This window comes from Schistocerca americana, chromosome 1 (genome assembly GCF_021461395.2).
Source record: "Schistocerca americana isolate TAMUIC-IGC-003095 chromosome 1, iqSchAmer2.1, whole genome shotgun sequence".
NCBI lineage: Eukaryota > Metazoa > Arthropoda > Insecta > Orthoptera > Acrididae > Schistocerca > Schistocerca americana.
The window spans coordinates 112,456,044-112,467,227 of record NC_060119.1 but is presented as its reverse complement, the minus strand read 5'-3'; the positions used below and the strand labels follow the sequence as shown (position 1 = coordinate 112,467,227).

At 41.2% G+C, this 11,184-nt stretch overlaps 1 protein-coding gene across 1 annotated transcript in view; it reads left to right on the top strand.

Moving 5' to 3' along the window:
- The first annotated feature begins 585 nt into the window (after positions 1-585).
- LOC124603667 (dipeptidyl peptidase 1-like) overlaps positions 586-11,184 on the top strand; it is a 31,612-nt gene continuing 21,013 nt past the window's right edge. Inside the window, exons 1-3 of the mRNA XM_047136419.1 lie at positions 586-722; positions 4,595-4,720; positions 10,739-10,922. Coding sequence (XP_046992375.1) covers positions 592-722; positions 4,595-4,720; positions 10,739-10,922 — 441 coding nt within the window. The 5' untranslated portion in view covers positions 586-591. The remainder of the gene's footprint in view (positions 723-4,594; positions 4,721-10,738; positions 10,923-11,184) is intronic.

Here is an 11,184-nt window from a genome sequence, read left to right as displayed (position 1 = left end):
GTTCCGATCCCTCCATGTTATGAGCTGTTCTTCTTTACAGATCCAGTTCGAGTAACGAAAGTACAACTGTATTACCCCAATCAGGCGACCGACCAGTTCGGCAATGTTGGTACGTGGACCTTACTCTACAACAACGCATTTGAGGTTTTAATCAATGGAAGAAAATATTTTGCATTTAGTTACGCAGAAATGGTAAGTCCATGTGCAAAGCATGAATGAAATATTTCATCATTTATATTCTGCTCTTTAACCGGTTTCATTTGATGGCAGATTGACAACTACTTCATCAGAAGTCTGTGCAACCAGACGTATCCCGGATGGTCTTACGATGTTACTCTCAGACACTGGTCCTGTTTCTATGGGGTCAAGGAAACTCAGACTGGTGCTAAACTCCACGCTGACAACTTTAGGACAGAGCAGGCAAGTGAAGCTTCATGCTCGGGAGAAGTATTTTGAGCGGAAATTTAGTGTATTTATGAGGTTGTGTTTATTTGGAGCATTAGATGTTCGAAACACTAATTGCAAGAAACATTGTGTAGCCACGAAATGAATCTACATTTATAAACCGTTACTTTTCAGAATAAGTTCGTAATGACGAAGGAGTACCAACAGAAAATCGTCAGAGAAATCAATAGCAAGCAGAATTCGTGGAGGGCTAAATCGTACGAGCAGTTCAACGGAAAAACGGCAGAGGAAATGTTCCGACTGTCTGGAGGTCGCAGGTACTATTAACTGAAACATAAATAACACGATTCCAAACATAAGTGTCGTATTATGCAAGTGAATTATGTAAGTGAGACACCTCCCCCCCCCCCCCCCCCCCGCGCCCATAAGGACACTTGACACCGATACTACACCACCTAAGAAATGATTTATGTCATTTCTAAATTTTATACGCACTTGTTATTCCTCCTAAATAAATCCAGATAATATGTACGTTAGAGAGACATACACCACATTGTTACATCAGTGTGAAACGTAGGCTACCTTAGGAGGCTCTCCAAGCATCTTTCCTTTTCCTGTTTACAACTGACACAGCAGCTAAACTGTTGTATTACAAGCCATGTTTCTTGATCAACAGGGAACCACAGTGCGCCATTGGTGCACGAAGCTCAGCTATTTAAAATTAAATTTCATTCCACGTATCAAACAATAACGCGCAAGGGGTATCATATGTTTAAAAGAATTAGTTCAGTCCAAAAAGTCTTATAGATATTGACATGACTCATCTTCAAGCTGCAATAGCAAATGCTGTTGTTTAACCAAGTTGTCAATGCATTCGACCCTTATCTCCCCAGGCAACAAGAACTATCTGCATGAGATCGAGACCCCACAATCGAAATGGTTGTGATGTATCGGTTGCTCGCATAAGTGGCGTGAAAGATCAAGTCGTCAGGTTGGGCACCAAATTAAAAACAGCCGCAACACGTGAGAAAAATTTTGACTGTAAAGTCACAGCGAAACAAAATCTGACCTAGTTAAAATGTTTATGTACGAAATAAACGATCGTATGCTATCACGTGTAGCCATCTAAAACGACACAGTGACACCTGCACAGTATGTTATTTCAGTGCTTCGCTGTTGACCACGTAAACATGATCTGTTGGTTCTAAGACGCCTGTACCGGAGTTTGTGACATTCCACTTGTGATACATTGACTCTGCGTTCTTGAAATTCGGTTGCGTATTTAACTCCACTAACTTAAATGTACTGCAAGCTGATGTGGCGCGCTTGCAGGACATTGGACTCGTTTTTTGGAGGGATACGTTACAGTCCCTGAAATCCAGTATTAAGATTTTCGTGACTCCCCTAAATAGCTTTAAGGCCTATAGGGGGAATGAAAGCATGGCCAAGACATCTGCATATCCCTACACACTCCGTGCTCGTTTTCTGTATGTAATCACCTCGTTGTCGACAGGACGTTAAATTCTAGTCTTCCATCAGATGTACTCCATTATTTTATTGTTGTCAGCTTTCCCAAATGACATATGAACTACCAAACGACAAGGGAACTTTCCTGATTACGTGGGCGTTTTGTATCACATAGCACTCACAAATCAAGTTTGTTATTGTTTATGAAGTTCCAGTGTACTGATAGAGGATAGAACTAGCAATTTGGGTTGTTAAGTGTATATTTTCCTTCATTATCCATCACACTTGCGACAATGATTACTTCTTCGTCGAAACTAGTTTCGGACCGTCGCCTGCATTTTCAAACCGGGGCCTTAGACGCAAATGTATTCATACAGTTCCTACCAATGTGTAGGGTACGTTGTATGATTACTAATGTACATGGGCACATTGGGAACTGTATGAATACACTCACGTCTAAGGCCATGTTTAGAAAATCGATGTGATGATTCGAAACTAGTTAGCTCAAAGAAATGGCTATTATCTCAACTGCGACTGATTCTGAAGGAAAACAAAGATTTATTCTTACTGACAGGCTATTCGGCACACACATATAAATGTTACACTCATTGGAAGACTGTTAAAACAATTTGTATTAAAATGGTCATTTAGTTGCAATAAACAGCTGTAGTTTTGTGTCACCCTGTTTATTCTGCTCGTACAGGAGAGAACATTTTAATTATTTCATTTTTTCAAGTTGAGTTATCTTCTCAGAAACCTCACCCCATTTCTCTAACGTATAACAGCTCGTGTCCTGCTTTGTTTTCAATAAGAAATTTAGATCTCAAGAGGATTTTAATTTTGAAAAACAGATTTAAATTTTTTACTCATTTGAATGTGGAAAACTACAACTGTGATGAATAAAATTTCTCAGAAGTGACACTAAGCAGTGATTGGTCCGACAGAATGAATCCGATATGTGTGCGTTTCATATAATTACTTCCGTCACCGGATTGAGAAACTTCTCGCTAAGAGACTTTAGTCAAGCACTAACGCTGCTGAAAGCAATTAAAAAAACAAAAAGAGCGACGTGATCCAATGGTAAGATGCTGGACTTTTATTCACAAGGATGGTTGTCTAAATCGCCATTTAGGCTTCTAGATTTGAATTTTTTTGTGATTTTTATATCACTTAAGACGCATGATGGAATTTTTCTCCAGTTGACACGATCTACCTCTTTTCCCAGTTCGAGCTTGTGTTCCATGCACAACGCCCTCGTCATCGCCGGGATGTTAGTCACTTTATTTTCTTTCGCTTTAATGAACGTTTCTGGAAAGCAGTCTCCAGATTAAACAAATATAAGGAACTTTACTGTGCACAGGTTGTGTCGAAGAGCTCAAATACTGAAAAAATGCTGTTTATAAACTGTCATTTCAAAATTATTTACAGGGAAATGTTATCAGTGCAAATTTATTCGAGACAATTGTATTTTCGGAAACTAAACGTGTTAAAGTTTCCCGAAACTGCAACTGAACGAAAGAAGCAGATGCATTTACTATCACAGAACTCATCCTGAAAGAGGAATTCGAAAAATCTCCAGAAAATGACCTGAAGGTCAAGAAATATCCTGACGTAGAGAGAATTTCATCTGAACTTCTCTGGACAAGACAAACAAAAGCGAATGAATAGCTACATGCTCCTGAGCAAACATGTACGATTTTGTAAGATATCAACAGATTTTATGAACAAATTAATACCGATCGCTGAAAAGACGAATGCCACAATATGTAAATGCTAACAACTCTTTAGCCTATTTGATCTCTATTTACGAAGAGAACGATAGCCAAGTTCAAATATAAAGAGAACCGAAACGATTTCGAAGTGGCACATTCCGGAGACCAAGAGAGGCGAGGAACAAGACAATGTTAACTTTAAGTTCCTTCTAGACATGCAAATAGAAAAACTGTTTTATATTATACATAGCTTTCGTGAATACTGAGAAAGATTTTGACACTGTAAAATCGGAGAAAATGTGTTGGGATTGTTGAAGAAAGTAGAAGTAGGCTATAGAAACTGAAGACTGGTACGAATTCCTTACAAAAGTAAGACAGCTGTTACTGGTGAGATTGTATTACTGCGGGACTTGGATTCTTGAGACTGACTGAAAAAATCATTTGAGTTGAGACAAAACAGTTTCCTTCATTAAAATCAGAGAGGTACTAATATAATAACAGTGTAGCAACGACCACAGAAAGCTGAGTGAAAAGTGAAGCTTGTGGAACATTACTGTAGAAATAACTATTCACCTCTTTATATCTAACAGACGTACACGACTCCTAAGTACGAAGACAAAGGGATATGTGAGTAGAAAAAGTATTAGTGGAAGACTACGGCTTACGCTCACAAATCAAGATATGAAAGAAGTCGTGAGTAAAATCCGCTCAAAAATGAAAATGACTTCCTAAGGAGGCGAAATACGGAAATTTGTTCTATCCAAACATCTATAAATGATGCTACCAGCCATTCCTTATATTCACGCAGTAGCTCAGTAAATCATCTATGTCTTTCTCAGTGCTATTTCACAACAGTGTAGCAAGTGTCACGTAACATGTGCATACGTTGTTCTAATCTACTGTGCCTGAAAGCGCTTCTAATTCGACAGTCCAAAGGAGCATTTAACGTAAACGAAACGAGAGAAATGTTTCCGTCATGCCGAATAAGAAGCGGTATGTTTTGTTTACAGGGATATCCCGGTGGAGAAACCACAGCCGGCTGCGGTGACGGAGGAACAGAGAAAGCGAGCGTCCCTGCTGCCCCGCCACTGGGATTGGCGAAACGTCGACGGTGTCAACTACGTGTCGCCCGTGAGGTTCGTATATCTGGCACATCAGCGCTGTTTGCAGCGTAGTGTTGGGGTATGACAATAATAAAGAGTTTGTCCCACATATTTCCACTGTTACATCCGTCAAAGTATATGTGGTTAGTATACAGAGGTAAGCTGTCCGCTGTGACCGAGCGGTTCTAGGCGCTTCAGTCTGGAACCGCGCGACTGCTACGGTCGCAGGTTCGAATCCTGCCTCGGGCATGGATGTGTGTGATGTCCTTAGGTTAGTTAGGTTTAAGTAGTTCTAAGTTCTAGGGGACTGATGACTACAGCAGTTGAGTCCCATAGTGCTCAGAGCCATTTCTTTTGTTAAGTCCCATAATACTCAGAGCCATTTTTGAACTAGTCTGCCCCTACCGAATCTATTTATGCAACCCGCACTACGACTGTACACGGACAGGCAACAGTCACGTAGCGAAACAAGTTCCCTCTCGGAGATTTGCTTAACGGTTAGCAAACGGAATCATACCGAAAAAAACACAAGTGAAGATTGACTATGAGTTGCAGAGTATTTTTGGATCAGTATATACCTTATTTCTGCCATTCCTGTCGAAGTGCCTCCATTCATTCTTTGCGCAATTAGCGATGTAATCATAGAGGTTTCGGATGTCTCTGTAGGTTTGTTCTGTTTAAAGTACTTGACATTTCATAAATGCTTCTGAGGCTATACAAGGTGTTCGGCTATTCCGACTACAAATCTCGAGGACTTGTAGAAGGAAGTGAGCACATAGTATTTTAAATAGGAACTCATGTCCAGGAACGTCGTCCAACGACCATATCAGAGCGTCAATGTCGTAGACGTGGCGGCTGCAAATATATGTAAATAAGGGATGATTTCGTGATGATGTTACAGACTTTCAAGAATGATGGGCACCGATAAATGTATCAAACGAGTGAGTCGAAAGCTGAAGTGAAAATCACTCTGCTAAGTCTATTAGTGGAATACGTGTACCGATACTGTTGTTACTGACAATGTTCGGTATGCAATTTTCATACGTGGTAGTATGGAACAAAACAAGAACAAGTGTCTTGCAAACATTAGCTCTAAAACGCATACCTGAGGAGCTGTGAGCACCGTCTTGGCTAGGGTGAAACACATGTCCTATATTGAACAAGTGCTCATAGCTCTTAAGTTATGCGTTCAAGAGCCCATGTTTACAGGACATTTTTTCTTGGTTTGGTCCATATTACCACCTAGGAAAGTTGCCTACTCTATAATCCTAGCAACAACGTGTATTTCACTGCCAGAGGTATCAGAACAGTTATTTGCTTTCATCTTTCGACTCGTTCGTTTCTGGTACAGGGGCAATTACCTGAGACTGATACATTTCTCCTTCTTCATCAACCTTTAAACTTTGTAACATCATAGTGGAATTACCCAGTGTACATTTACAGGAGCTGGCACCTGTAACTTTTACGCTCTGTAGCATCGTTGAATGACATTTCCGGACATCGATTCTAATTCAAAATATTATGTGCTTACTCCCCTCTACAAGTTGTAGAAGATGGTAATGGGAATTTTCGAACTCTCTGTATATTGGAAAGTTGTTACATCCACACTCTCAAATTTGATATCTGCTGTTAGTTTTGTAGTTTCCAGTGACGAAGCACACTTTATAAGGCAACGTTTCTGAATCAATTATTAAAGATTAAATGCTATAAAAGTAATACACTTACAGAGACATCCGAAACCTGTATCTGCAAATTACACAAAGATAGATCGGAGTCACTGGATAAGTGTGACACAAGTAGGTAAACTTTGGTCCAAAAAAACCTTGTAACTCATGCTCAAACCTCACTTGTATTTTTTACATTATGATTCCGTTTGCTAATAAACGCCCAAAGCCTTAAGAAGGAACTTACATCGACTACCTGGCTGTCGCCTGTCTGGATACCGTTCGTAATACAGATGTAGTGCGGATTGTGTAAAAGAATTCGGTAGGGGTAGCTGAATCACTCCGTATGATGTCAAGAAAGTTCTCCAGACAAAATTGTGGATCGCCGCCAGGATACATCATTTTAATACCGTGTACCAGCCGCTCTGGCCTTGAATAATGTCCTTAACTCGGCGGGAGATACAGTCAATAAGTTTCGTCAAGTATGCCGTATCACAGACAATTAGCTGCCTGGGAGCTATCAAGTTAAGAGGATGCCGACTGTTACCTTTACCTGCTGCTCCCAGTATCTTTTGTGGTACTGTGTTTTGGTGGTCTGGTCGATGTGGGACAAGGTTCCTGCGTTTCATCTAATTGTAAAAGCAAGTGTGCAGCATTGTGAATATGGTTGTTGTCATCTTGGAAGACGGGAGTGACCACAGAATCTACATCAAGAGGATGTAGAAGATGTACAAGGAATGCAACATTTCGTCTTCTAGACTGTTTTGATGAACAACCTGATCCATTTACACAGTAATCTGAATGTGTCGGAGCAAGTAATGGTATGAGAAACACCCCTGCAACATCGTAGAGGCACTTACGACCTGAATTACATTCTCCAGATTTGCACGTCTACGTCTCATTTGGTCCCCAGTGCACTAAACTGATTATATTGTTTCAAAAGGGGCCAAACAGCGATTGCCGACCGCTGTAGCCGAGCGGTTCTAGGCATGTGACATGCGTGATGTACTTAGGTAACTTAGTTTTAAGTAGTTATAAGTCTACGGGACTGATGACCTCAAATGTTAAGTCCCATAGTGCTTAGAGCCATTCGAACCATTTTTTGAAACAGCGACTCGTCAGACGATACTACACGTTTCCTGTCAGCTACGACCCAGGTTCTGTGTTGTATGTCCCACTGAAGACGTAAATAGCTTTATGTAACGCGACCGAGAGGGATGGCGCAGTGGTTAGCACACTGGACTCGCATTCGGGAGGACGACATTCAAACCCGTCTCCGGCCATCCTGATTTTGGTTTTCCATGATTTCCCTAAATCGTTTCAGGCAAATGCCAGGACGGTTCCTTTGAAAGGGAATGGCCGATATCCTTCCCTAATCCAAGCTTGTGCTCCGTCTCTAATGACCTCGTTGTCGACGGGACGTTAAACACTAATCTCCTCATCTTCTTTTATGCAGCGCTGCGAGCAACGGCCCTCATATGAGGTACTCGACTACAGATGTCCATTGAGTGCAGTGGCCTTCTCAATGTTGGCCTAAAAACTGACTGAAATTAAGTGTTCGCACTAACAGTAGCAGTTCATGTTGGCTTTGAAAGCGTCACTGGGTGGACATAGCACTCCTCTCCCGTCCCTCTCAGTATATTTTTATTAGCACTGTTCTTATGCCATGTGACACGGCTGTGAATGGTCCACCATTTCTTGTAGACACTTGGGGCAATCTACATTTATACGTTTTCATTGTGTGGTCATGGCTATGTCGAATTGCAATAGCTTCTTTCTGCCATTGTGTCAAATCTCCTCCTCGATCCACTTTACTGCTCCGATTCTGCGGAAGTGGCATATTTCCCTACACCATCAAGCTAACGTCAGCGGTGGAAGGTCGTATGATGGACTGGTACCACTTCCACGCAGTATACCCCAGCTGGGGCGACCAGTTTCCTCTTTTAAGGAGGTGATTGGTATTTTGCTTGATGAGACTGCAGTGTCTGCTAACTCCGTCCCAATAGGCGTCGGAAAACCAAACGCTATCGACCGGTCTGCCGTGTCATCCTCAGCCGACAGGCGTCACTGGATGTGGATGCGATGGGGCATGTAGTCAGCACACTATTCTTATGACCGTTGTCAGTTTTCGTGACCGGAGCCGCTACTTCTCATTTAAGTAGCTCCTCAGTTGGCCTCACAGGGGCTGAGTGCAACCTGTTTGCCAACAGCGCTCGGCAGACCCGAATGGTCACCCACCGAAGTGCTGTCCAAGCCCGACAGTGCTTAACTTCTGTGACCTGACAGGAACCGGTGTCACCACTTTGGAATGGCCATTGGCGTGGCGAGATTATAAGCCGTTTAAAATACTCCACGATCATCACATCCAAAATAAAAAATGGCTCTGAGCACTATGAGACTTAACATCAATGGTCATCAGTCCCCTAGAACTTAGAACTACTTAAACCTAACTAACCTAAGGACATCACACAACACCCAGCTATCACGAGGCAGAGAAAATCCCTGATCCCGCCGGGAATCGAACCCGGGAACCCGGGCGTGGGAAGCGAGAACGCTACCGCACGACCACGAGATGCGGGCATCCAAAATAAAACAGTATACATTAAATAAATATTTAAATAAACATAAGTATGTAATACGACACATTCTTAAATGGGAGTAAGAAGAATAAAATAATTTTCCCACCCCCAACACTGATCCCTAACCTCATACAGAGTGCTCTGAAAATTTATGATTGTGAATTTTTAATAACTATGAAGGTATTAATAACAAAACAGCGTAGGGTGTATGCAATACATAACTAATGCACACGTAATTCAGGTTGTAACTGTTATCTCCTGCATGTGCCCCACGTTTTTCGTTAAAAATTTTACAAGTATTTTCATAAGTATTAACGGTTGATGAACGCAAATATTTAGCACTATCTGTGTAAAGTTAGGAATTTGTATAGGTCTAGAAGAAATTATTTTATACTTATAGGCCGATTCAGTAACTTGTTGTATTTGAGAGGACAAGTTAATCTCTCACTTAAGTTTCGTATATGGAAAATTATTAAAGATTTTGTTACCACCTTACACACCTTGAACGAGAGTCAAGGAAGTTAACGGCTTGGGCGGACGTTGATGGAGCCTGGTAGTGCACTAAAAGCATTAGGTATTTTTATGCATCTTAGCTCACAGAAACAGCATGCTGAAGTTGAAAGTAATTGGTGGCGAGGCCATCCCTCAATAAATCTTGCCAGACAGGCCCACAGCCCTACAAGGGAGACAGAGCAGCCCCTATTTGAGACAGGTCTCCAGCAGAACAATGCCAAGCTTCCTGCCACAGCGCCAGCGGAAGGCTGGGCTGGGGACGACTGACTGAAAGGACGCATCTACACAGTGGAGCCGTAAACAGGGCACTGTGTGCAAAGCCACACGTAATAAAAATTCATAAGGTACTTGTTAATCCTACCTTTTGAGTTCTTATGGTGACATTTGCTCAGAAACTTCCATTCCATAACCCACAGTTCTTTAGAAGTCAAATACCAATTTTTATACACTTACTATAAAAAGGTTTTAATATAGTGAAATATTTTCATAAAAACTTACACATCCTATTTTATTCCCTTGGAGATTGAATTTCCAAATACACTGAAACATGTATTTTTTGTTTCCAAGCGATAAGCTAATCACAAAATTTCTTACATTTAGCTTTAAAAATGCTTTCATTATGAAATATTTTCATAACAATTTTCATCCACTATTTCACCTCTGTAGGGACTGAATTTCCAAAACATTGAAACAAGCACATTGTATTTGTAACTGAGATGCCAAATAACAATTTTCGTAGATGTAGCTTCAATAATGATTTATTTAAAAAAATCCAAACAATTTTTTATACCTTTAGTTTGAAAATACTTTAGTAGTACTTTAATAATTATTATTTTTAAATAGAGGACTTTCATTCACTCCCCCCCCCCCCCCCCCCCTGTAAGGTTGAAGTTCCCAAAAATGCTGTAACACCTAATCCTTTATTTCTGTCCAAGAAACCAAATACCAATATTCGTAGCTCTAGCTACAAAAGTTTCCTAGTAGCGACATATTTTCAAGAGAAGTGTCATTCCCTATTTCACATCGTTAGGGGCGTAGTTTCGAAAAATTCCTCTTTAATCGATACCTACAGTATATGATCAACATCTTCTCCAAATTTCTTTACTTTCTATCATTTACGGTTTGGCCTGAGCGATGATGGGTCAGTCAGATGGAACATTTCCTTTTGTACAGAGAGATGTATGTAGCCGTTGAGCTGCAAATCGATGCTATAGACGAGTAGAGTTTTTAGCGAACAGCCTTACTCACATCTTGTACAACCTGTCGTTGCTGAAGCCCGCATTTTCATCCCTCAGGAATCAGCTATCTTGCGGGGCCTGCTACGCATTCGCTGTGATGGGGATGTTGGAGTCGCGACTTCGCATCCGCACCAACAACACCTACCAGCCCGTGTTGTCTGTCCAGGACGCCATAGACTGCAGCGACCTGGTAGGAGGGTGTGACGGCGGCTACGCTTACCAGCTAAGTCGCTACGCGTTGGTAAGTGGTGACAACCTAACGCACACTACCTTCAAGGAAGATTACTCGCTCGACGTATTTTGTTCTCGTATTCACGGTAGCGTCATTTTAGTCTGTTTTAAATCAGCTTTAATCATTCATCATCTGTAATGGCTCAGGCACTGCCCTCGTACTTCTGTGGAGAGTTTTTCAGATTCAGCGTTTGACTGTTCAAATTTTAAGTCCTCGCTGTTTTCCAAATTAATTTAAGGCGAATATTAGGATGGTTTGTAAACTATGTCTA